Source organism: Zalophus californianus, chromosome 10 (assembly GCF_009762305.2).
Source record: "Zalophus californianus isolate mZalCal1 chromosome 10, mZalCal1.pri.v2, whole genome shotgun sequence".
Lineage (NCBI taxonomy): Eukaryota > Metazoa > Chordata > Mammalia > Carnivora > Otariidae > Zalophus > Zalophus californianus.
Window position 1 is genome coordinate 79164119 of NC_045604.1, and position 27217 is coordinate 79191335.

At 49.9% G+C, this 27217-nt stretch overlaps 1 protein-coding gene across 6 annotated transcripts in view; it reads left to right on the top strand.

Moving 5' to 3' along the window:
* Positions 1 to 27217, top strand: part of SNX29 (sorting nexin 29) — a 509507-nt gene that overhangs the window by 108434 nt on the left and 373856 nt on the right. For all 6 annotated transcript variants that reach the window (XR_004819376.1, XM_027612456.2, XM_027612457.2 and 3 more), the window contains 2 exons: positions 13616 to 13679; positions 15779 to 15907. Coding sequence is in view for 5 of the 6 variants with exons in the window: in XM_027612456.2 (XP_027468257.2) it covers positions 13616 to 13679; positions 15779 to 15907 (193 nt within the window). In the remaining variant the exon portion in view is untranslated. The remainder of the gene's footprint in view (positions 1 to 13615; positions 13680 to 15778; positions 15908 to 27217) is intronic.

The following is a 27217-nucleotide window of genomic DNA, read 5'->3' on the forward strand; positions in this document are numbered from 1 at the left end:
CAACCCCTGGCATCTAGATGGTACTGGAAGCCCCGGATCAGGTGGTCAAGCCTCGCTCCTCTGTTGGTAGAGGAGAAATGAGGAAGAGGTGGGGAAAGTGTGTCCACAGCCTCTGGCCCAGCCGACTCTGCCTAGAATTTGTTAAGGCTTTGTCTCTGAAAATTAGCAGTGTTGACCTTTCTTGGGGTGTGTGTGGGGGGGATGTATAATATAGCTGGTCTGGAGCCCTGGCCTCTCTCAGAGATCCCCCCTGGGTTTGGAGAGATCGTAGGTATCACATGGTAGTTGCGGTTGTGGGTCTCCTTGTCAGGTGGCTGGGGTTCTGGTCTGTGTCTCTTTCCTTATTGATAAAATGGGTTTGATTCTAGAACCTCCTTCCTGATACTGTTTGGAGGGCTTAATGAGACCATTTTTTACAGTGTTTCACCCAATGTCTGGTATGAGGAGGCATGCATTCTGCTAGCTGCAGTTACTGGCAGAGCCCTGCTTGGTTTTTCCACCTGTAAGATGGGGGAGGACCCCACCAGCCCCATGAACTAAGGGACTCCTTGATTCCTTTTCTACAGCCAAGCCCTGACCTTCCCTCCAAGGTTAGCTGTAGATACAAATTTGCCACGTGCAGGAAAAGGTTAGAATCTGGGGCCCTGTCTGCTCTGTGTCTGCTGTTCGCTTTTGGCTTGCTCCCAGTCGCCCTGAAACCCCAAGCTGCCCCTGGGGGCGCTGTATCCCCTTTAATGTTCTAGTCCCAACATGAACACTTGAGAGCAGGCTGGAGTGGTTAATAAGGCTTGTGTGAGTGTTGGGGCACACTTCCGTCACTTTTCCCCAAAGGGAAAAAGTTCCCACAAGCTTCCCCAGAGAAACCATGGTGATCTTTCTGGACAAAGGACCGAGGCCTCCCCATCTGGCTCTGCAGCCTAGTGATTGGGAACACAGGACTCCAGCACAGCAGGCTTCCCAATTTCCTAGCTGTGTGACCTGAGCAGGTAATTTAACCTCTGAGCCTTTGTTGGCTCATCTGAAAAATAGGAACGGTGACCACTTACACTTAGGGGGTTGTTGGGGGGCTCGATTGAGGCGACGTCTGCAAAGTTCTTTGGACAGTGGCTGGCCCCCAGTGGGAGCTTTTGAAGGTTGGCATGTACCACTGCCGCTGTGCTGAGGTGTCTTCAGCTGGGGATCTCCTGCTGCCCAACCTTGGCTGCACGGTGAGCTGAGGAGCTTTACAAGGACACTGATGCCTGGGTCCCACCCCTGGAGATGCTGGACTGGCTGGTCCTGTGGTGCACTCCGAGCATCGGTAGAGTGCGTGTGTGTGTGTGTGTGCGCGCGCGCGCGCATACACGCATGCCCATGCTCACGCATGTGTTTTTGTTTTTATTTTTAATGGTTTCCTAGGTGGTTCCAGTGTGTTGCCCAGCCAGGCTGGCGAACCATTACCCTCCTAATATCTGCCATGATCTGTTCTGTCCTAGCTCTGTCCTGCCAGGTCCAGGCCCTGGAGAGTGAGATCTGGGGAGGGAGGCTTTGCTTTTCCAGGGGGCTGAAGCCAAGAAAGCAGCCTCTCTCAGCAGAGACTTTATTCCCTGTCCACACCCATAGTGCCAGGGCAAAGCTCTTGGACGGATGAAAAAGGTGCACTGGACAGAACAGCATGAGGGGTGTCTTGTTGTCTCTTCATTGAAGGTGGTATGTGAACGTCATGGTTGTTGACCAGACCTGGGTCACTCCCAAGAGACCGTTTGCCAGAGAGGATCTACTTCTGATTTCTACATGTTTGTGACCTTGTGGGAGCAGAGCATTCTGGCAGCTCTGTCTCTGGAGTAGTAGGGAGGGTGCCGTGCTACCAGCATTGTGTTCCTTACGGTCAGAAACCTTTCTGTGGTAGGGATTATGTTCTCACCACTGCAGAGGAAGAGCCTGGTTTCCCCATTTACCCAGGGCTTATAGAGCTGTGTGGCTTCAGGAGTCAGGCCCGTAAAACCTCAGGCAGGGGTGGGTTCAGCGAGAGAGGACATGGTCTGTCCAAAGAGCTTCTTCTTCTTCTTTTTTTTTTTTTTAAGATTTTATTTATTTGACAGAGAGAGAGCACAAGTAGGGGAAGCAGTAAGCAGAGGGAGAAGCAGGCTCACAGAGCAGGGAGCCCAACGTGGGGCTCGATCCCAGGACCCCGGGATCATGGATTGAGCCCCCCAGGTGGCCCTGTCCAAAGAGCTTCAGATGAGTTCTTGCTGGGCCCTACTGCAACAGCACAGGGCGGGTGGGTAACTAAGTGGAGTCCCACTGGCGTAGCAGTAGGATGGCCCACGTTCTCCATGCCATTGTGAGTACCTTGGTAGAATATACCATCTCCTTATGGGCACCTACTGATCTAGCTGTGGGGCAGTGAAGAGCAGTAGGCCCTGCTTTGGATAGCTTTCCATTTATCTGACACCATCTAATTAACACCTGTATTCCACGCTTCACCTTAACACCAGGCCCTGGACTGGTGTCCACTGTGTGTTTCTCACTGGGCCTTTCTTGATAAAACACTGCAGCCCAGAACTAGCACTGCCTGCACAGGAGAGGAGTACCAGCTCCGTGTAGGACAGTGAAATAAAGCACCTGCCGTACCCTGCAATAATCCCCGCTTAGGGGGTGCCTGGGTGGCTCAGTCCCTCTCCCACTCCCCCTGCTTGTATTCCCTCTCTCACTGTCTCTCTCTGTCAAATAAATAAAAATCTTAAAAAATAATAATAATTCCCACTTAGCTGAGCAGCTGTCTTCTGCCCCTTCTGTCTCCACTGCGGGTCTCCACCGGAATCTGTTTTGGAACTGGATCTGTAGCAAATTTGTGTTTTAAAATCTACCTGCTGTGAATAATGACTCAAGTAAGAATAATAAGAATTGGCCACGCTGGGTGGTGAGGGCCTGGCTATCGACCACACTCATCTGAACTCTTCTGTGAGATGGCAGGAAAATGGTGTGGCAGTTCTCCAGAAAGTGCAGTAGAATTACCCTGTGACCCCACAGTTCCACTCCCAGGTGTCTACCCTGAGGAGTTGACAGTTGAGACTCAAACAAGTGCGTGTCCGTGAACGTTCATGCAGCGCTGCTGACTGTCCCCCAAGGGTAGCAGTGGCCCACATGTGCATCAGAGGACGAGCCGGTGAACCGAAGGTGCTTTATCCCCACCACGGCAGGCTGCGCGGCCATAGGAAGGAAGGAGGGCCAGTTCACGCTCCGACGTGGGCGGACCTCGGAAACCTTCCAAGCAAAACACACCAGGACCAGAAGGTCACCTGTTGGAGGATGGGACGTGTGGACTGGCTGGGAGAGGAAATTGCCTGGAGCCAGAAAGCAGTCCAGTGGTTGCCAGGGGGAGGGCGAAGCGTGTGGGGAAACTGCTGCTGGGGTGCAGGGTTTTACTTTGGAGGGGCAGAAGGGTCTCAACTACAGCCAGGTGTTGGCTGTGTGACACTGCGTGCGCTGGGCACAGCCAAAGGGGTCGCTTTCAGATCCGTTTCACCTTATGGGAGTTTCACCTCCGTACTTGCTTAAAACAATCCGTGACTGTACCCACCCCCCCATCTTCTTTCTCGCCAGATAAGTCTCTCTGTTCTATTTCTTCTCCTTGAAGCAACCTTTAAAACTGTTTTTAGTTCTAAGGCAGATAAGTCTTTAAAGCTAACTGCTGTGTTGATGCCTTTTTAACTTTGGAGAATAAACGTACAGACTGTTTTTGACTTGTTGATAAGTTCCTACCTTTCCACTTACTTTTTTCTTAGGAGACCCTTCCCTCCCCATCCCCCGAGTCACTCCTAAAGTGACTGTTGGTGTGTCCTCGGGTGCTGTCTTTTCGAGGTGCTGCTGAGTGGGCAGGGCGGGGAGACTAGGACCCTTGTTGGTTCCCAAGTCCATCGCTTTGAGGTTCCTGGGGAGTTTCCTGGGGAGTTCAGTCTCTGCTTCTGCCCCCTTCCAACTCTGTACTTCTGACATTCTCTGGGAGACTTTTGTGTGTGTGTGTTTTTTTTTAATATATGGCTATACCGACGCGCCCTACTTAGGCTGTTTGCAAGCTGGTGGCGATCAGGAGCTCCAGCTTTGGAGCAGGGGATCTCTGAGTGGTGACCCATAGCCGGGATGTGTTGGGCCTGCTTGATGAGAGCCTTGTCAGCTGCGTTTGAATCAGATGTACGTAAAAATGTGGTTGCTGGCTTCTCTTGACACATGAGAAATGGTGGTAGCCTGGGATGGTGGACTGGAGGTGGGGGCTGCTGCCTTCCTGGGCCACGTTCTCCCCTCTTCCAGTTGGCCCCACACCACTGTGAGGACTTCATTGTGTTCACTGCCATCACTTGTGGGGCCCAGTCTGCTTTTGCTTTTGGGACTCTTGCCTTAAAGTTTGTATTAAAGTCGCTGTAAATACAGTGTGTGTGCCTGAGAGTGTGCGTGCATACACAAATGAGACAGAACCCCCTGATTTCACATGGGGAAGGTGATAAAGATCTAGAACTTCATTGTTGTTGTAAGGTATTTTTCTTTCCCTTGTGATTGTATTTCTCATTTTGTTCCCATGGGTTCCTCAAACCTTTTCTTTTTCTTGGGTTATGTAGAAACAGTGTTAAGGGTGGGGTGGGGTGGAGATTTTAATCAGAATCCTGATCCCCTCCCCCCCGCCCCTTGTAGGCATAGGTTGGGGGAGTGGAGGCCATATGCTGGGGGCTTGGGTCTTGAGTGTGCCCCATCCCTGGGGCTGGCTCGGCCTGGTGCTGCCAGTACAGGTTGGGGATAGGCTTCCCAGGGAGGCTGACCAGGGTTGGGCCTTGTGGGATGGACTCTGGGGCCTGTAGCAGGTGCCTTTTTTGGGGCCTTTGTTTCCCCATTCATAGAATTGGTGTAATAGGCCTTGCTTCTCTGGAGGTGGCGAGAATTCAAGGAGATTGTGGAGAGAGCGTGCTCTTTTCTGGCTGGGCACACCGGAAATGCTGCAGGATCCCTGCTGGCCTTAGGAGCCCTGGCAACACGTCTGGGGCATCCCCCACCCCCAATCTTAACAAATTGCAAAGTAGAAACCCTGAGTTGGCAGGGAGGCCAGAAACAGAACAAAAGGCAACAAGGCCGGATGGATTAGAGAAGTTACAGAGGAGCTCGATATAGTTTATCCTTTCTCCTGGAGAGGAGCGGGAGTGGGTAGGCAGAAAAAGATATAAAAAGCATTAAGTTAAGTTTAAAAAATGACGGTGTAGGTTAAGTATATAGCCGTAGAAGCATATTATTTATTTCTGTGTCTGTGCCCTCGTGAGCTCTCTCTTTAAATATAACTTAGTATGGGCCCCAGGGGAGCATTTGTAAAGGCTCTTTGAGGTCTTTGGGAAGAGCTGCTATATAAAGGCAAAGAACTATTATACAGATCTACGTATATGTGAGAGTGTGCGCGTGTGCGCACCATACGTCCCAATAGACTGCGTCTGGTTATCCTGGGCCTTGAGTTTTCTCATTTCTTAAAATGGTTTTTAACTCCTTTTTCAAAATTCATCTTAAGATCTTCCCCTCCCCGCCCCCCCCAGGGCCTTCAGAGGCTGAGCATGGGCAGGCGCTCCCCCTCCCGCCACGGTCCCTGCCCCAGTACTTCACAGAGCAGCCTCTGACCCCATCACCCTTGTGTGAAGGGTGTTCTCTGTGGCGTGGGTCTGCGTCTGTGTTAGTCCCTGCTCTGCCGATCTGTTTGAAATCTGGGATTCGTGTGGGTGGGTTCATGTGCCGAGGAGGAGGGGAAGGGTCCAGTTTTGGGTCCTTGTGATGATAGAAGAATTAGTGCCCTCCCTTCCATTCCCAAGACCCGTTGGAGAAAGCTGGGTTTGAGCCTGAATCCCTGTCCCTGGGGCAGGAAATTACAGCTGTGAATGCGGTGTTTTCTGGGAAGGCCTTGAACTTATTAGTAAACGCAGTTGATGTTTCTGCCTGGCTCATCCCACACTCAGTTCCTGGAGATGAGTAGACTTCAGTCGTGGGTGCCAATTGCTCATTAATTCATGCCACCTTCACTCATTCTGAAGGTCTTGGGTGTACGGTGGACAGGGGCTGGGGCAGGTTGGGGGGTCTACTTCTGGCCGCCCCTCCCCCGCTCTGGGCTGTGTGGGGGCTTTGGTGCTTTCATACTGGTATAGATACGGTGTGATGGGGCCTTAGGGAAAGGGGGGTCTTGGCGGCTTGGTTGGCTGTGAGGACTTGGGATGGCTGAGGTTTGGGACACAATGGCGGGATAGTAGGGGATCCTAGGGTCCTGGGTGCTGGAGGGATGGTAGAGTCAGGTGGGAGCTGGGGTGGCCATTCCTCTGCCTGCGTTATTCCTGTGGCTATGTGGTTTCTGCAAGTCACTCTCAGAGGTCTTGGCTGCTACATTTGTGCTCGCAGAGAGCAGGTCACCCAGTGGTAAGTTTACCAAGACAATAGGGATTCTTCTTAGAGTTTGGGTTTCTCTGTGGCTTTGCCTCAGTGTTGGGCAGCAGGGTTCTATGGCTCGTGTCTGACACTTAAGACACCAGTCCCTTTGTGAAACTCCACGTTTTCTCTGCCCTGGGTTTGCCTGGACGGGTTTTACTGGCTCCTCCCTTTGGCGGACTTCTGCCCTTGTGTCTGCCCACGGCCTGACCAGCTGTCCTCCACTCAGCTTTCAGCACCTGTATCTTGTGGAGCAACTTAGAACCGTTGGTTCTTGGCCAGCTTCCATCTCCCTGCCGCCCCTCCCCCCTTTATATCTAGTAACGAGACTGGCTCATCCCAAACTTTTGGAGGGCTCCCTCTGGGGCTCAGTTTGAGTTAACCAGCTGCCCAGTGTCTCCCTGGCTGCAGCTGGAGGCCTGTGGGGGCAGAGTCCTGAGGAGGGGTATGAGCAGGACTGGGCGGGCCTCCTGGCCCCTGTCGGTGGGGGAGGGCCTCACAGAAGAGGTGATCCCTGGCTGAAGCCTGAAGGAGGCTCAGAGTCCCTCAGGACGGCCCGTGCCAAGACCCAGAGGCCTGCGAGAAGGGGAGCGGGTCTGCTCTGTGGCAGACGAAGCAGGGAGGAGTGCAGGAGACGGGCAGGGTGCGAACCACCCAAGGGGCTGGGGTGCATGCATGCTGGAGTGTTGGGCATCCGTGGGCTGCAGGTGGTGGCTGAGCCCTGGGTGTAGATGCAGGCGCCCCTGGGGAACCACTGAAGGCAGACAAAGAAGGTCCAGGGCAGGAGGCTGAACAGGGATAGCTGGAGGGACCAGTGGCAAAGCCGAGGAGATCTCTGAAGAGCTGGAGGGGGTGGCCCGCCCGTAGTGTCTGAGGCAGCAGCTGCTCGCCTGCCGGCTCACCTCTGCTTCTGCCTGGCTGGCAGTCTTCCTGGGGTCCAGCCGGTGAGCTCCACTGCCGGGCCTGAGTGTCCGGCGGGCCCCCTACCAAGCCCCAGACTCTGCCTCCAGCCCTGGATTGGAGGAGGCTGCGTGTCGGGGAGTGGAGGGCAGCGTTTCTGGATGTTCTCCTAAGACAGGCACACCTTTTCTGTAAAGGGCCAGATGGTACATATTTCAGGCCATGCAGCAGGACCCTCTGTTCCTGTCATGCAAAAGCAGCCGCAGACTGTATGAGAATGGATGAGTGTGGCTGCATTCCAGTAAAATCCTGCCATGCCCTGCCCTGTCCAGTGAGGCTGGCAGTGCCCGCTGAGGGGGTTGCCTGGGCTCCCAGGAGGGCACTTGAGGGGTCTGGGATTTGGTGAGGGAGAACTGTGTTTTTTTCCTACTCTGTTGGGTACCCCGAACAAGGTCAAGTTTCCAATATGGATCAGGTTTTTGTTAGATGGGCCCTCTATGGGCAGAAGTTGACAACAAAAAAACAAAATATAATTTCGTTCATATACTTGTTTGCTTTCACGTTAAGGCCTCTGCTGCAAGATGGCGTAAACGTTCACAGATTTCTAGTGTTTTATGGCCGCACGTCACATTGAAATGATTCCATTTGAAATCCATTTGGATATATAACAGCGGCAGGGATGTAAGATTTGTTTCTTGCTCCCAAAATGGCAACATTTATGGATGGATTCATCCTTTCCACAGTGATTCGAGAGGCTGCTCTTTATCCCAGATCAGTTTCTTACAGTTAAAGTGAACATTGTCCTGTGTACTTGGCCGGATTTGCTCGTCGGTTCTCTGAAGCCAACCAAGGAACCGATTTTTGAGGTGGACGGTCATCTGCCTTCGGCCCGGGGCAAGGGAGACCCCGGCTCAGGCAGGCTCTGCAGAGGCCGCGGCGCAGAGACGCTGCTTCTCTGGCACTTGAAACGTGTGTTGCGGCAGGAAGTCAAGAGGAAGAAGACCACAGCGATAGAGACTAAACCAGTAATGCGATGTGCGGTGCTGGGGGGCGGAGAGGCGTTAGGGAGTGCCTCTGCCGGCGTATGTCACTGGTGCTTGGGGAAATAGCCTGTTTATGTGATCTGTGAAAACCAACCTCAGTGTTACCTGCTGTCTTTACGGCCCGAGAAGGCAGCGAGGTGAATGCGCATGAAAGTAAAATCTGTCCCGAGTGTTTGTTCGAGGATAGCTGCCGACTTGGGACGTTTATCATGGGTGGCTCTTGGGTACTGTGCTCAGGGTCACTTCAGGACAAGCCTGTGGTCGAGCTCGCTCATTCCAGCTACCGTGGCTCTTTGCTGGAAGAGCATTTGTGTTTTCTGGGACTTTCCAGGGACTGCTGCCTCCTCCAGGTTGTCTTTCCCCCATGGAATACGCCGTTTTTAGCTGCAAAGTCTGAGGGGAAGTATCTGGGATCCCTTCATGCCATGCCCCCAGAACCCAGACACTCCGTCTCTTCCAAGTGACACCGCATTCTTTGGGTCTGATTTCCCACGTTGCCCATGGTGATCTTGTTGGACACTTCAGAAAATTCTATTATCGAGTCTGCTGCTCTAGGGCTTACACCACTTAAAAGAAACTTCTATTTCCCAAGGTTGAGGTACACAGGAACTCCGTAATGTCCCCTGACTCCTGAAAATGTGCTCGATTGAACCAACTCCTACTTGGGTAGTCACGGCTACCTCGTCCCCATGTTGCTGTCCCCTGCTGTCGAAGGAGAAGTCACTACTTACAGTGATAGGTAACATGTTGAGTGTTTACTCTGCTGGGTATGCTCTGAGCACCCCATTGACATATTACATATTGAATCCTTACGACACTGTATGAACTTGGTGACTATTGAGATCCCAGTTTTGTAGATAAGGGAGTTGATGCACAGAGAGGGTGGGTAACTTGCCCGGAGTTACCCAGCTGCAGGTCAGAATTTGAACCTGGGTCCCCTGTTTTAAAATTCAGGACCCTGAACCACTTCTCTGCCTTTGCTGCAGTGTATCTGCCAGGCTGGGAACTTGATTTTACTCCTGAATCATTCTGCAGGGAATGTGGCATCATCACCCCTTTGTATTTTTGCAAAGGTGGAAGCCCACTTGAGGGTACTAGGCCTGGTACCTTCAAACCCCAGCTGCTGAGCTGGGGTTTGAAGTCAGATCTGCCTAGCCCAGGAGCCTGTTGATAGCAGCTCTTTATGGATCCTGCCCCTGTCTTCGGAGTGGAAGCTGCTGGAACTCGCACCTGACTACCTTGCCCCACCCCCACTAAGGCGACTTTGTTCCAGCTCTTGGTCCTGCCAAAGGCCTTTCCCACAATTCTTGGACTTAGGGTGTGGAAAGTGACTTCAGACCCTATGGCCTTGTCGCAGTGTGGGTTTCTGCTCTGTACTGAGCGTCCACATTATGTGGTTGTGAAAAGTAAAACAACACTTGTCAGGTGCTGTTAGTTTGCACATAGAAAGTGGTCATCACATAGCAGCTTTACTCCTGTTGTTAGTTTCCATGGTACTGTATTTGGGTAAGAATAGTCTAGATCACCCATTGTCATGAACCTTAACCAAGCACCCAACGTGATGGACTTTTGGGGACCCAAGGTGCATAACGTTTTGTGCATCTTTAAGGAGTTGTAAGCTAATTGTAAGAGACAAGTGCTTAATTATTGCACATTCTGCAACTTGTTGAGGGGTGGGGAAATCCCGGAGGGCTTCCTGGACGACGTGCCTTTTCATCCGGGCCTGAATAAAAGAGTAGGGTTTTATCAGACTGGAAGTTGGGCGTGAATGTGAGAAAAGACACACTCTGACCATGAAACCCAACAATTCATGTATAGGGTCAAGATAGTGCAGTTAAAATCATTCCAGAGAATCTCAGGGAGGCCTCTGTTCAGAAGCTGCTGTCTCTGCAGTTGAGGCCAGGCAAAGGGGCTGCAAGCGTGTCATAAGGCTCGTGTGAGTGGGTGGTGACGTGCTCCCTCCCGCAGAGGCTTGGCAAAGTGGGGAGCAGGGGGTACTGAGCAGTCCAGGGCACCCCGTGCTGAGCGCCCTGGCAGTGGTGGTGGGGTGCCCTGCTGTGCACATGCGCTCTTGCAGAGCTCTCCTGCTGCTTAGGTCCAGTGCCAGTGGGTCACTGGTGTGAATCAGACATGTGTGTGCTGTCCTGCCCCCACACAGAAGGCTTGCGGATGGAGTGTAGTTTCTCCTATTCATAGGGGGTTGTGCTAGGGGTTGGGGGAGGGAGGATGAACAGGTGGAGCACCGGAGACTTGGTGGGCATCAGGACTGTGTTGTGTGATTCTGTAACGGTGGTCACAGGTCAGTACGATGTCCGAACTCCTAGAGTGTACAATGCCAAGAGCCAACCCTGATAGTAACTTTGGGTGGTTCCAGCGTATCAGTGTAGGCTCCCCAGTCATAACAGATGCCCCGCTGTGGTGGGGATGGTGATGGTGGGGGAGGCTGTGCCTGTGTGGGGGCAGGGGGTGTGCGGAAAACCTCTGTACCTTCAAAACTGCTTTAAAAAATAGTCTGTCGAAGAAAAAAGTCTCACCTCTTCCAGCCTCCTGGCACCTCACTGCAAATGCGTACCTTTTCTTCTGTCCCTGTAAGAAGTTTAGACCAGTAGAGAACCCCAGTGGGAAGGTGGTTTTGTAGGAAAACTCGGGAAGCAAGCAGTCCTTGGAGGACAGGAGTGATTTCCGGGTTTGGGTCCACAGTCCATGGCTGCTGGCCACTGGTACTGGGCCTCTCTCTCTCTCTCTCTCTCTCTCTCTCTCTCTCTCTCTCTTTTTAAGGTTTTATTTATTCATTTGAGAGAGAGAGAGAAAGCACAAGCAGGGGGGAGAGGTAGAGGGAGCAGCAGACTCCCTGCTGAGCTGGGAGCCCGATATGGGACTTGATCCCAGGATCCTGAGATCATGACCTGAGTCAAAGGCAGACGCTTAACCAACTGAGCCACCCAGGCGTCCCTGTGCTGGGCTTCTTGAAGAGAAAGGCCAACTAGATCTTATCCTGTACCACCCCTCCACCCCCCCGGGCTCCTCATGGCTGTGGTGTACTGGAAGAAATGACTGGGTTGTTTGTGTATGGCTCCCCCCACCCCCCGACATTTTCCAGTTAAAGTTGTACATGCTGAGTTCTTGTAAGTTATTTGCTGCAGGATGTAAGAGGTAGTGCTTTACCACAGTGCCTTCCCATCCCCTTTCTCCTCTGAACCTTCTGGCACCCCAGGGAGTTGGGAAGCAGGTGCTCTTTTTGCCTCTTGGATCCGAGGGAAAGGCTCAGAGGGGCTGAGACCCTGGTATGAGCCCAAGAGCCAGGACCCTGCTTACCTGGTCACGTTCAGAAGGCAAAGTCCTCTAGATCCTGTTTCATAATAGGCATCTGTGAATGTGTATTGTCCGCTCAAGAAATCCTCCTTTAAAGACCTTCCTTTCTTAATTTGGGAGCCTGGCTGTGTTGTTGGGAAGGTACATTGTGCCCAGTGGGGTACTCTGCAGACACCTGCCGAGCCCGGCTGAGGCAGGCACACCCTTGGCGGCTGTACTTGCTTCGTGCTCTGGTTCCTGGCTTTCCTGGGCATGCAGGGCAGCTTGGTCCCCATTGTCTTGTCAGGCCTGTGAGCTCTGCTTGAGCTCCTTCCGTCCTTCTCGGCCCTTGCCCCCAACCTGGCTCTTTCCTTTTCTAGCATCTTTTGTGGGAATGCTTTTTCTGCCTTTTTTTTTTTTTCTACTGAATTTTTTTTTCTACTGAATTTTCAAACGTTGAGCAAGGTTGCAAAGATCCTGTGTGACTGGGGCACCTGGGTGACTCAGTTGTTAAGCGTCTGCCTTCGGCTCACGTCATGATCCCAGGGTCCTGGGATCGAGCCCCGCATCGGGCTCCCTGCTCGGCGGGAAGCCTGCTTCTCCCTCTCCCGCTCCCCCTGCTTGTGTTCCCTGTCTCGCTGTGTCTCTGCCAAATAAATAAAATCTTTAAAATCCTGTGTGACTCTGGTCTTGGAACATGTGCCGGGAACTGCACCCCCGCGGTCCTGGTTGTGGCCTCGTGACCTGGACATGCCTTGTTTCTGGATCTAGCACATGTGTGACCTGGGTCTCTTTCCCGGCCCTCCTGCCTTCTGTCAGGGCCGTGGGTCTTCATGGCGGTGTCACCCGGGAGTTCGAGAACTCGGTTTAGATCCTGGCTCTGACATGAGAGGTGTGAGGTTGTGTGACTTCCCCTGTCAGGGTGTGCTCTTCCTTTGTAAGATGCATTAATGTCCCTGTGAGGCGTCTGTGAAATCCAAGTTCCTCCATCTCTGCATGTGACCAGTAGCTGTTACTGTTTCCTGAGGTCCAATGCAGAGTTGAAAATTGGGAGATTTGGATTCAAATTCTAGCGCTGCCGGCATTTAATCTCCTTGAGCTCATGTCCACGCCCATAAAACAGCCTGTCGTGGTTGCCATGTGGCCCCGTGCACTCACCGGTGGGTCATTTGGGCTGTGAGCTTTCTAGCGGCCAATCCTGCAAGGGAAACAGAATTTCACAGGGTTTGTTGGGAGGCAGCGAGGAACAAAACTGGCTCTCCTGAGGAAATCCAGAAGTTCTGGGTCTTGAGATCTGAGTGATACGGTAAACGTTTTTAATAGGCGGATAGATTGTGAAAACAGTGAAGTTTGATGCAGATAGGGAAGTTGGATGCTTATTTAAAAGAGTGGCTTTCTATTACTGAATGCTTTCCTAAGTGGAAGATACCCAGAAGAGTAGCTCCTATAAGAGGGACTGTGTATAGGAGGGGCCCCACCCCTTTCCAGTATATACTAATGATAGAAGTCCGGGTAGGAAAAGCACATCTCTTAGGAAACTTGCGTAAGTATTTCTGTGTCCACCTGGAGCCAAATGCCACTTGATTGGCTTGCTCATCTCTTGATAAACAGCTGTAACTGGGAACAGATCATTGTTCAGAGCAGATGTTGTCCAGTAGCAGGGGTTTAGAAAAGCGTGTAGAAGCTGCAAAGCTGTCCTTTTTTCCATAGCAGTGGAGTATGCTGCCTAAGGAAACCCTCCACACTCCTTACTCTGCCCGGCGTTCCCATTTCATGTGGCTAGTAAGTGATGAGCTGTGCCCACTGGGTCTTGGAGACTGCACAGGAATTAATTTTGAAAGGGAAAAGGGAACTTGTCTAGACAGCTTGCCCTAAATAGCACATAATCCAGCTCGGTGAGGGGATGGTGAAACAGGCGGGATCTGCCGATTAACCTCGACTGTGCTTTCTTCCCTTAGGTGAACTGCGACAAGCCATTGTGGCCATGATGAACAGGAAGGATGAGCTGGAAGAAGAGAACAGGTATCCTGACTTTTCAGGCTTGAGGAGTTGCCTCTTGGACATTACAGCTCTGGGATGGAGAGTCTCAAAGATGAAGGAAATTTTGCTTTGACAGGATTATGACCCATGATCTCTTCTTGTGTGGGATGTACCACTTGAGCGTTGGCAGGGATTGAAAACCCTCCAGTCATGGCTCTACCTTAGATCACACTGAGAATTTGATAAAGCAATATTCTCAAACATCTTTTTTTAAAAAGGGACTTTGAGATACACTTCACACGTTATATAACTGACCCATTTCAAGGGTACGGTTCAGTGTTGGCAGACATATGCAGCCATCACCAGGGCCCTCTAGAATGTTTTCACCACTTCGCAGAGACCCCCCATACCTGTTAGCGGTCTTCCTCTGACACCCCCCCCCCCCCCCCCCCCCCCCCCCCCGCTGCCCGCCCAAAGCAGTCTTTGGAGTAACCTTTTATTTGAGGCCTTTTCTTACCATATTCCAAGCGCTCAAATTACTTAGTTTTCTCAAATCGGGGATACCTAGGGTAAGATGGTATTTGGCTTTTTTTTGACTTGTTCAGAAGAAGCCCAGTTGCAGAAAGTGAGCAGGTGAAGGGCTTTATTCGTTTTAGGTTCCCTGTTGAAAACAATGGTGGATACCTGCCCTGCGTTAGCCATGCTGCACCCGTCTGGCTGCCTTGAATGTGAGCTGCTCGACTGGCTGGGGCGGTTGGTGGAGGGCTTTGCCTGCGGTTGTAGGCTAGGCTTCCGTGAGCCCCACTGTCCTGCCTCCCTGGGGGTTAGGGGACGTGCGCACATGTGCCTGTGTGCAGGAATTAAGTGTCCATGGTGACAGGCAATCATGATTGTCCTTTTTAAGCCTTATTTTGGGCCCTGCTTGACAAGCTTCTTCCTCATCCTTTATGGAAACACAGAAAAGCAAACAAGCCTGATTTCTAAAACAAAAGATAATTTTTTGAAAAAGGAATCTTGAGACAGCACAATTTTCCAACTAAAATAAACTTTAAATGAAGGGCTTGTAGCCATCACAGGATTCTTTTTCCTTGCTCCAGCTGGAGCTGTTCTCTTTGGCAGAAGCCATAGGTTCTGTCTCACCTTGTGAAGAACGACAGTCACTGTCTGTCAATTTCTCCCAACCAGCCGGCGGGGAGAAGATCACACCATGTTTGTGTCAGGGGGTTCCAGGCCCCAAGAAGGGAGTTTTCCAAAGCTCTAAAGGAACCTGGGCCTCCGAGTTGAGTGAGTGATAGGGGCCGGGGGTGGGGTGGGTGGGCTCTGCCAAGTTCACAGTCACCCATTTCTACCTCTATCCTGATGTCATCGGCACGTGTACACTAGATTAGGGGTGTAGGTGCCCCAGAGTCGGTAAATGATCTCCAGAACAAGCCATTTGAGGTCCAGTGAAGTCAACGGTAAGTCAGAACCATGTTTGGCTCACTTCTCGGTGGCAACTAGTGGTTCTTTCTGGAAGATCTGCCGTCTTGTCTGCTTTCAAGACCAAGGGTGACCAGTGGATGTACTTCGGAGGGTTAACTCCCAAGTATGACACAGAACAGAATCCCTGCCGTGTGAAACCAGATAAGGCTATAAAACACCACGTCTGCTTGTGTCACCTGGAGACGCCGGGGCAGGAGGCCGGTGTGTTCTGTGGGTAGAAGGGGAAATGAGAGGAGGCCTCTGTCCATATTCCACTGTTACTGCTCACAGGACCCAGGTGGCCCGTCCTGGCATCCCTGCCCTGGTTCAGTCTCTTCTCCAGCACAGCTGTGACAGAATGGTCTCCTTTCATGTGCTGCCCCTTGTGGTGGGATGCTTTGAAAGGGCTTGCCTTGGGGGTCTCTGAACTCCTTGTTTACCCGTCATTAGCGCTGCTTGGGCTGTGGGGGGCACAGAGCCTGGGCCACATCCTGGTTCTTACTCAGAGGCTCTTGAGCAGACATGGGTGTCTCTGTGAATCCCCTTACATGAGATAGGCTGGAATGAGGGTTGAAGCAGACCCTCATGGAAAATGAAGGGATGAGGACTTCGATGAATCCCTGTGTTGTGGCACGGTGGGCTCCGCGGGTGGTGCATGAACACATGGCCCCTCTGCCCAGGTCTTTGCGGAACCTGCTGGACGGGGAGATGGAGCACTCAGCGGCCCTGCGGCAGGAGGTCGACACCTTGAAAAAGAAGGTGGCCGAGCAGGAGGAGCGGCACGTCCTGAAGATCCAGGCGCTGGCAAGGTAGGGGGGAGCAGGGGGCACGACAAGCAGGCATGGGGGGGTGCGGGGGCTTTGTGCAAAGCCCAAGCACACCCTTCACCGGCGCTTACAACTAAACAACAACAAAGACCAGTGTAAATCTATGCATTTGAAGTTTTAATCGAACTTACTGGATAATTACTGCATAATATGTATGCATATGGCTCGAAATACAAAAGGTACACGTGGTAAACGATGCCATGGCCCTGGAGGCGGGCAGGCTAGCCGGTCCAGAGATGCTCCTTCACCTCCCGCTCCTGCCTTCCTTCCCCCTCCGTGAGAAACGGTCGTGTATTCCACACCCCCTCACTTGGCATCATAGAGATGGTTCTCTACTGGGGTATGTGGGGCCGCCCTCTTTCTAATCGTGATCGCTCGTCTTCCGCACCAGCGTTGGTTTGACGACCAGGGTGCCCCCAGCCAGGCATCGGAGGTGGTTTGTGATGATCTGCTGAGGATGTTTGTGATGATGCCACAGTGCATAACCTTTGCGTTCGTTGCTTTGTTCTCCTGAATTCGTTGGAAAAATTCCTGGAAGTAGAATTGCCGGGTCCAAGTGCAGTAGTTTTCGAAGGTTATTAGAGGTCAACACCTCCTCTGCCCGTTCCCTCAGCCCGTTACCCCCACCCCCCAACCTTAGAGGCTGTGCTAACGTGTGTCCCGCAGCAGCGGGTAAGAAGACCTGCTTCTGCCCAGCCGTGCCCGCAGCGGTCGGGCCCCACGTCTGGGTCCCGGATAACCTCACAGGCGAAAAGTGGCCCTGGCAAAATGGTTTTCATCTGCGTCTTCCTCATGATGAATACAGTTAAGCCTGTTCTTACTAAAGAGCCATTTTATTTCTTTTCCTGTGATTTAGTTTGTATTTTATTAAAGAAAACTCACAATCTCAAGTCCCATAGAAATGTGGACTTCCCTGAATTTCTTCATACACAAACATTTTTACGTACTGCATTTAAAATCTGTAGCCTGTCATTTCTTAGTCTTCTTCTCCGAAGCACTTAGATTTCATGTTAATGGCTTTTACGTGCTCGGATGTCGCATTTCATTGAGCTAATGAACCACATGAAAATAATTTCCATTTGTTGGGCATTTGAGTTCGAGTTTTTTCCTGTTTTAAGGTAGGATAAGCAGTTTATTGGTGGTTCTTTAAAGCTACTTTAAAATAAGACCAGGAAGGGCAGCTGGGTGGTTCAGTCAGTTAAGTGGCCATCTCTTGGTTTTGGCCCTGGTCATGATCTCTGGGTCATGAGATGGAGCCCCGTGTTGGGCTCCGCACTCAGTGGGGAGCCTGCTTGAGGTTCTCTCCCTCTGTCCCTCTCCTTGCTCGTGTGTGCTCTCTAAAAAATAAATCTCTAAAAAAACCCCAAAAACAAAAAACAAAACAAACCCAGGAACTGCAGTCCTGTGGATCTGCGGGGGTGTCCCGAGCGCCCATGTTCACAGCAGCGTTACTGTGCTGGTACTCCCCAGTGATATGTGTGTGGAACTACTGGATTTGTTACGTATATGTAGTCGAACGTTGGTGCAATGATCCCATATCTAGTTTTAATGAGAACTTCTCTGCTTTCTTCATACTTTGAAATGCCCTCTCAGGAACATCAGACAGTTGAAAGAGAGTAAGTACAGTCCCCGGCGTTTTCTCTAGTGGGCCACCGTTCAGCCTGGCGTGCCACGGTTCTGGGGTAGAATTGTGTGTGTTTACGATAAAGGCTGAAGTCTGCAGACAGTCTGGTTCTGAGTCACAGACTGCTATTCTCCGTCACTTTGGGATTGTGTTAGGAGGCTGCTTAGCCTTGAGTCCCCGCCCCGTTGCTTGCAGGTTGTTTCTGGGTGATGGCCGAACATGAGCAAGCGTGCATTTCTTCGTTGAGGAAATAGATGATCTTCTGCCCTAGAAAGGGCAAAATGAGAGCTGTATTGGAAAGGACATGGTGCTCTGGTTAGAAGCGGTTAAGTATATTTTATAGGAAGTGTGTTTTAGTATATGATAATTCTGAGGAGAAGTTTAGCCCATGAAGGCAATAGAAAAAATTAATTTCTTAAGCAGCTTTTATAATCTGAAGTGTCCCCATTGGAACCGTGGGTAGCTAAGAGTGGAAGGTGCCTGAAGGTTTGCAGTCTGCAGGTAGAAGGAACATCCATGAAGGGGCACGTACTTGAGCAGGAGAACACAGGAAGGAAGCGAATGAAGCAGCTGGAGGTGTACGTTTTGATACTGCTGACCTGTTCCAGAGAGTTCCTGTGCCAGTTGTTGGAACTTTCTTCTTGCTCCTGGCCACGGAAGGAGCGCGGTCAGTGCTGCCAGATGGTGGACCTGCATGGGAGCCTGGGGTGCTGTTCATGACAGGGCCCAGGAAGGGTCACAGGCCAGAGGCGAGGCCCTCGTGTGTGCCCCGGGGCTGTTCTGTTCTCACGTCCACTTGTGTTCAGGTGGCAGGTGTCACAGTGCAGGTGGTTCAGCTTAGTGGTCGGTGGCACGGATGCTACCATCGGACTGTGGTAGGCGGGGGGTCCAGTCATGGCTTCGCTACTGCTTAGTTGTGTGAGCCTGAGCAAATGACTCCTTCATTCCTTTAGCTGTAAGATGAGGATAAGAAAACCCTGGACCTCACTGTTGTTGCAGGATAAAATGGGAGTGTGTGTCAGCTCAGTAAATGTGCTTCATAAGTGCTCGATAAAGGTTAATGGTCATTATCCTTTTTCTTTAGTATAACAGTTATATTACTAAGAAACCTTATCTAATCAAAACCTAAATTTTAATGGCAATGGTGCAGAAAGAATTAAATGTTAGGCTATTTCAGACCCTAAAAAGTGAAATTATTTTTGCTGTAAGGATTGGAATACTCAGACTGTGTTAGTGTGTATGTGTCTTTTACTGGATTTGAGTGTTGTTGTAAAACTGAACCCTCCCGCCCCCCCAGAACAAATCCAGCATTTTCTCACGTACCTTTTTGCTCAAAATTCATGCCTTTCCTTTGGTGCAGTCATGGGGTACAGTCATGGCTCAACCAAGAACAAAGTCCTATAACCAGCCCAGTGCTTTTGTGGCCCCGAGCAGCTGCTCGATCCTGAGGTGAGGATATTTTAGTCTGGAGCAGTTCAGAGTGTGACTCTCATGGCTAAAAGGTTGCCCTATTTCCTACTGAATTAAGCAAACTGAAGCTATGAGACAGGGGTTCACAGAAGCAGACCCTTACATGCAAACTACCTTTCAGAGAAGCAAGTGACCAGGGTTGTTGGATTATTGCTGGCATGTTTTCTGTTTTTGCTCATTTTATTAGCTTTTTTTTTTCCTTTATAAAGATTTTATTTATTTCACAGAGAGCGAGACAGCGAGAGAGGGAACACAAGCAGGGGTGGTGGGAGAGGGAGAAGCAGGCTTCCCGCTGAGCAGGGAGCCCGGTGCGGGGCTCGATCCTAGGACCCTGGGATCATGACCTGCGCCGAAGGCAGATGCTTAAAGAGTGAGCCACCCAGGCATCCCTATTAGTTAGCTTTTAATGTGCAACACATTATTTCAGAACTTGGCAGTTTAAAACAAATGTTCATGATCTTCACAATTCTTGGGGGTTAGGAATCTGGGAATGGATCAGCTGGGTGGTTCTCGATGAGAGTTTATCATGAGGCTGCAGTCACCTGACAGCTTGGTAGGGACTGGAGCGTCACTTTTTTTTTTTTTTTTTAAGATTTATGTATTTGAGAGAGAGCACATGTGTGCACAAGAAGGGTACAGGGAGAAGGAGAAAATCCCAAGCAGACTCCCTGCTGAGCATGGAGCCTGATGCAGGGCTCAATTCCATGACCCCGAGATCACAACCCAAGCTGAAATCAAGAGTCAGATGCTCAACTGACTGAGCCATCCAGGTGCCCCTGGAAGGTCCACTTTCAACTCACTCGTTTGGCTCTTGGTAAGAGGCCTCTGTTCGCTGCCACGTGGGCCTCTAAAGTAGGGCTGCACGTAGCATAGCAGCTGGTTTCCTGGGGAGTGAGTAACCTAAGAGCAAGAGAATACACCACACAGAAGACATGGTCTTTCACAACCTGATCTTGGGAATGAGACCCTATCAGTTTCCCTGTCTCCTGTTGTCACACAGATGAACCCTGATTTAGTGTAGGAGGGGTCTGCACATGGATGGGCCTTCCAAGAGGCAGAGATCACTGGGGGTCAGTTTAGAGCCTGTCTGCCGTGGCCACCAGGATTCTTTTTCTCCCTGGGGTGGACACTATCCCAATCTTTTTGGTTGGGTGGTTCTTCCTTCCTGTTCCGTGTGATTTGGTGGGACTGACTCTGTCACTGCCTACCTGGGCTCCAGAGCAGGGCAGGTGATACAGGCCTGGATAGTCAGCTTGTTCTGTTTCTTGATCATTGTGATTGGGTCACAGAAGGTATGCAGCCAAGTTGATTTGCTAAGAGGTGATTTTGGCCTTGAGAGGATAGGATGTAAGGCAGGCATTGTTGGTGGCAGTCTTTGCTGCTGTGTGGGAAGATCCTGACCTCAAATGGCAACAACACGGTGGAGAAACGGGGGCGGAGAGAGAAACAGGCAGTTCTAATTATATACCTTGAGCCCGTGGATCCAGTCTTTCTTGAAGCTGTTTTTCCTCTGGACTTAGCAGTCACATGAACTAATAAATTCCTTTTGTTACTTGAGTCAGTTTGTGACTGGTCTTCGCTGTTAAAATCCTGAGTCCTAACAAACCAGACTTCTTCGTTTGTAGAATAGGGGGTTGGAGGGAGTTGTGATTCCTCTGTGCCTAAGTAGAATTGCTCCCTCAGCCATCAACCTGCCAAGTCCATGAAGAGATGTGCAGCTGGTCATGATTTGGGAAGAGGGTGACGAGCGTGTCCTGATGAGAACCCACTGGGTTGTTTCAGAGAGCCCCAGTGAAAGCCTTTTCATCCTGTCTCTTGTCAGGGCCAGCCTTACTATTACTGTGGGTCACAGCTTTATCTCCTGTTGGGGAGCTTGGGTGTGTAAGCAAGAACATACTGGTTGTGTGGTATAGCCATTTCCTTTACCCTCCTGAGCCTCTGGTTCCTCCTCTCTTGAAAATTTAAAAGGTAGGGGGTCTTTTCCGTATCTCCTGTGAGGTGACAAGAAGCAGAATGCAGTGTGGTGTGTCCTGGTGAGTGCTGGCTTGCAAGGCCTGTGTCTAACCTTTGGCTAAGGAGGCGGCACAGTGACTCTGGTCCTGGCTGGGCCACCTAGCAATTTCTCACATCATCCTTTCTCTGTCTGTGAACTGGTGCATAATAATCTGAACTAATACTAATAAACTTTTGGCTGTAGAAATCCAAACCAAATTAGCTTGGGTCCACAGGGGCATTTGGTGTCGGTGGGACTGGTCACTCTCTTCAGGTGTTATTGGACCTGGGTTCTCCAGTGAGGTCATTGCTTTCTCCCCTCGCTTTTGGGTCTGTGTTCGTGTCCTTCTCGGGTAGGGCCTCTGCACATAGCAAAATGACCTCTGGTAGTGCCAAGCCACATTGTGCAGGATCCAAAGAGAAGAGACTTTCTCCTATTGTCCATATGTAACCTCTTAGACTCTTTACTGGGCATGTTGTGGCCAGGAGTGAACAGAAGGCCATGATGGACTGCCTCACCAGGTCTCCAAGGCAGGCAGTGGGCAAATAAATCGTGTTTGTGATACTTCCTCATAGGTTTGTGGGGAAGGGGACAGGAGCTAAAGCTCCTAAAGTCCTCGGCAGATCTCCAGGCTCATCATCTGCTCGGTGGATGTTCCTGGATTTCTTCTTAGCTCATGTATTGGCAATGGGTGGCTAGGGATGCTGAGGCCAGGCAAGAGCTCGTGGGTCTGTCTCTTGTCCTTTCCCCTGCAGTGGGCATCTGGGAGCCTTTGGCCACTGGCCTTCACTTGACCTTCAGCTCCTCCCAGTGTTTTTTCCAGTCCTGTGTGTCCCTTTATTTGTCCCTTTTGGGCTGTTGCGTAGTTACCTGCCGTGGGTCCTGCGTGTGAGATGGAACCGTACTGCGCAATCTGTAAGAGAAGGCTAAATAAGGCTCTCGGGCACCCCACTCCCATCATTCTATCTGGCCCCCGAGACCTTCACTGGCTTTCCAGGGAGGCTTTAAATCTCAGTCTCTTCCTTTTGTTGTTTTTAAATTAGAAGTGTGAGGGGGTATGCTTTTAGTATAAAAGGACCATAAATGTCTTCAGTGTTCATCTAAAGTCATTGATGATGGTTTTCATCCCAAGAGTCCAATGGTCAGAGTTGAGAAGTTCAAACACGGGCTCTGTGTCCTCTTTTCTGTCTTGCCTTGGTTGGATCTTAAAGTCCAGTAATAATTTGACCTCCTTAGCAAGCACCAAATCTCATGGATGTGTAGTTTTCAGGCTCTAGAAGAGTCTGTATTCCTTTTTTAAAATAAAAATAATTGGGGGAGAAAATTTTGGGTAAGGTCCCCTTTATTGTACTGAAATGAAATGCATGGCCACTACGAGCTACCTGTAGAACTAATTATTAAATGAGTGTGACACTCTAACTGCTATGAAGGAGAAAGAAAAGGAAAGGAATTGATAATAAAAAGTAGATTTCAATATATATTGGCTGGGTATGGCTTTGTGGTTAAGTGCTTGCACTACTTATAATGCATGAGTTTGGATTAAAGGCCATAAGAAGATCACAAGGCATTCTTTATAAGAACAGAAAATGAAAGAGCAGAGCGTGGTGGATTCTAGGGTAGAAACTAACACGTTGTGTGTATATTAAATGAACTAGATTGTAGTGTCAGACAAGAAACAAACTTTGCACCTAAGTGAAGGGTCCAGGACGATTGAAAGTACAATAGGATGTAGATCACTCTTGGGTGTGGGACTGCCTTGGCCTTCAGGACAGCTAGTATCTCAGGCTCCAGGGGATAAATGCAAGCAGCACCCCATCATTCTGGTGATGGCCAAAAGCGTCTTCATACTTTGGTGTTGCTTAGACTTTGCCAAACATGAGTCACCAGGGGAGCTTTAGAAATGCCTGTGGCCACAATCTCTAGGAGGCGGTGGTATTCCCAGTGAGAGTCCTTGCCTTAGCCCTTACGCAGTATTCTTACCTTGAGCACAATTTGCAGATATGCTGTCAGAACTGGGTGGGAGCCTTCTGACTCACTTTGAGTTGCTTTAGTTTCCGAGAGGCTTTGGCTAAGGACTAGACCCTGACTACAGTGAATTGTCCGTTGAGCTCCCACTGTGTGTCCCAGCCTACTCTGCTGCTCCTGACCCTCACTTCCCCCTTGGATATGAAGCTTGCTTTCCCCAAGGTCACTGGCTCTTGCACTTGGCTGAGTCTCATTAGCTGAATGAGCTGTGCTCTTCCTCATCCTTCAGCACGTCCTTGTCAGCAGCTGACAGGTCCTTGATGACTTACACCAGAGCAGCCTTGGACAGTTGAGTGCATGGGGTGGGACAAGGAATAGAAGATGTATGCATCAGGGCAGGAGACAAGATGGCTTCGGGGCAGCTGGGTTCCTGAAGCTTAATGCTACTGAAATTCAGTGAAGGATGGTTCGTACTCGCGTGTTCATTTGTTGAGTCAGCCCACAAGCATCTATTCTGTGTTAAGCTTAGTCAATCAGATGAACAAGACAGAGCTGACTCGAACCTGTAGACCTGAAAATCGGGGGTGGGATATGTATAAACAAAGACTTTAACCTTTTGGCTGACAATTCCAGTTGAGTTGGCGCTTCTTGGAAGGAAGTTTAGGGTGATGGTATGGGGCAAGCCTTGGATTGGAGCCCTACTTCTCAAGGTCAGGACTAGGGTGAGGTGAGTAAGAAACTCATGCTGAGGGTCCTGCCAGTGCTTCTGCCACATTGAGATGTGGGATTTCTGGTGGTAATTATACCCCGAATGCTTCTCACCCAGAAAACGGGGACAGTCGTCTCTCCCTTCTGGATGCTGTCAGAGATAACACATGAAAAGTGCTAGGCACAGTGAGTGCTCTGAGTAAGTACTTGGTAAAAGCCAGCCGTGGTTGTTACTAGTTTCATGGAAGTAAATTATTCCTCCATTCAAGCTTGCAAAGAGTCATTTTCTGTAGTAAATCTAGCCTGCTGTTGCTTAAGATGTAACTAACTTTGGGTTGAAGAGCTAAATGGCTCACTTAGACTTGGCTATATATTACCAGGGGAGCTTTTAAAACTGTGTCCAAAAACAAAACAAAAAAACAAAACAAAACCAAAACCCCAGAAAACCAACTGTCCAGGGCCCCTCCAGACCAATTAAGTCCATCTCTGGAAGTGCAACCCGAACCGGTCCAGTGATGCGAGTGCTCAGCCAAGGTTGATGATTGGTGGTTTAGAGCAGCACTCCTCCAACTTGAATGTCTCCACCAGGAGCACCTGGCCGTCATGGTGGGCTGCAGGCTCGGCTTCAGCAGCCCTGGGCAGGGCCTGTTAGCAGGTGTTTCTCGAAAGCTCCGGGTGATGCTGATGCCTCTGGTTCTGCAAGGATCTGCAAGGCGAAGTTCTCTGAAGCCACCTGGGCTTGGAGAGAGCGGACAGCACTCGTAATTTTTCTTTCAGGGCCAAATTGGGAGTTAGTTCTGTATGCTAGTTTGAAAAACGGAGTACTCTGATCCACTGCAAGAATTAGCACCATTAACATTTGTCATTTTTGCTTTTGATGATATTTTTAAGATGTATTTAATTGAGATAGCACAGTGGGGAAGAGGGAGAGAGAAACTCAGGCTGAGCGCGGAGTGTGGGGCTCGGTCCCATGACCCTGAGATCAGACCTGAGCCAAAATCAAGAGTCAGACGCCTAACCGACTGTAGTATCCAGGCGCCCTGATAAAAAATACTTTTTTTTTTAAAAGGTTTTATTTATTTTAGAGAGATGAGGGGGAGGAGCAGAGGGAGAGAGACCATGTCTTAGGCAGACTCCACGCTGAGCACATAGCCTGACATAGGGCTCAATCTCCCGACCCTGAGATCAGGACCCGAGTTAAAATCCAGATTTGGTTGCTGATCCGACTGTGCCACCCAGGTGCCCCTTTTGATGATCTTTTTAAGTTAACGATCAATACTATGCAGGCTTGCTTTTGGTGAGTTTTGAAGGATCTACATGTGTGGTATTAGCATGAGCCCATGATCCTGCAGGTTGATTTACTCACCTGACATTGAATTGGATGCTCTCATGTTCACATGCACACAAGTGGGATTCCAGGGCAGAATTCTGCCATGACTAGTCAGCTGGAGAGTTCCTGAAAAAGCTGTTGTTTCCATGCTGTTAAAAACAAAACAAAACAAAACAAAAAACCAAACAGCTTTAAGGTGTAAAAGCAACATAACCTGAAATGGAAAAGAGCATCCCAAATCTCCCAACCCTAGCATAATGATTATTTCCCCTTAGTCCATTTAAGTACAATTTTTACATAGTTCTACCACCATCAGTGTGTGCATGCAATTTTTTTTACTAATGTTTTCTTGTGTTTCTATTTAGATTTCTAATTGTGTTTAGAGATCCTCCCCCACCCCAACCCCTCGGAATATAAAAATGTATGAATTATAATCCTTACGTCTGAGAATAAGAGCAGTTTAAAGAAAAAAAATCCCCTGGACACGATTACCATTAATATGTTTTATTTATTATTTATGAGACATTTTATTCCAGTTCATTTTATGTATGTATTCATTTTACATAATTCAGATCATTCTGAATCTGTAAGTTGGTCTGCTTTGAAAAGCAGTTAGCATCCTACCATGAACGTTTCCTCACATTATTCCCTTCTGTGGATATCCCTTTCAAAGGCTGTGTGGAATTCTGCGTTGGGTTGTGTCCTTGTTTCTCACACATTCTTCTCCACTCTTCTCTCCCCTCGTAGGAGTAGGATTTCATGAATATATTTTTTGGTACAGCTCTTTCTTTGTCCTTTTTTGTTTTAAAGTCCTTAGTCTAGATCTCTAGAAGCGGAATTCCCACATCAGAAGGCATCTGTAAAGCCGTGTCCAGGTGGCTCAGTCGTTAAGCGTCTGCCTTCGGCTCAGGTCATAGTCCCAGGGTCCTGGGATTGAGCCCCGCATCGGGCTCCCTGCTCAGCGGGGACCCTGCTTCTCTGTCTGCCTCTGCTAATCCCTCTGCTTTGTGCTCCCACTCTTGCTCTATCAAATAAATAAATAAAATCTCAAAAAAAGGGGGGGATCTGTAAAGGCTCTTGATCTATATTGCCAAAATTCTTTCCAGGGCAGAGGTGTCACCGGATACCCCCATGGTGGTATGTGGAGGGCCTGCCTCTTTGTCCTTTCTGAAGGCTGTAAAGGACTCTACAGTGGACTTAGTGGTTGCCACACAGGTTCCTGTTTGGGCTGCTTCTACTTCTCTGAGATTGTAGTTGCAGGCTGAGATCGTATCCTTGTGTCTGTCACTTGTCCCCTATGCGAACATCTTTCCTTTGTACATATTGGCAGGAACAGGATCACAGGGCAAAGGATACGAATGCTTTAATGGCCCAAGTGAGGTGTTGCTCTGGTTCCAGGGTGAGGCAGGAAGGATCCCCCCCACCCAACAGAGCTTGAGCCAGTTTCTTCACCCTTCATCACTGCTTGGCTCCTGCTTGGGGGAGTGTGGAAGGGATTTTCCAGCTTATTTTTCTTTAGGGAGTAGAGACGTGGGGATCCTCCCTCCCCCAGATAGAAAGATGGAAAAGCCAAATGTGTTAACATCTGAACTTAAAATTACAGAAGTACCTTCTCAGATACCATGAGAAGTGGAGAGCCATCTAAGTTCCTTCACGCCCCTTTCAGAACTGGGTGACGACCCATTCGAGTTTCCTAGATATTTTTTCTGTATAGACATGGACAGGAAGAGAGGACCAGGAGCATCATGGCATCTGTTGCAGCAATCATGTACGAGGGAGAAAGCCATGTGCTTGTTTATTTTCTCTAATGCTTCTGGAATCCAATCAAAGACTCTGGTTTTGTTGATGAACTAAAATTCTTAGGGGGAGTAAGCAGCAAGGTATATTTGCATGAACAGCTGCATTTTGAAGCACGTGCCCACGTTGAATGGTTAAGCGTTAGAGCCATTAGTAGCTGGTGGCAGATGTTCCCTGCAAAATGTGCACCGAACGTGGATTGCGGCGGTTCATCAAGATGCGAAAAATCTGCAGCTGCTGAGGGAACAGAGAGAAGGTTGTGTCTGAAACATCACTTCAGCCCATCCCTTTTCCCATCAGAGCACAGGAGCAGGAGAGAAAAAATTACCCAAACCAACAAATATGATAGAACTCTGATTAAATGGTTATGGTAATTATCCACAGTGGGGCAGGCGGGTGGGACGT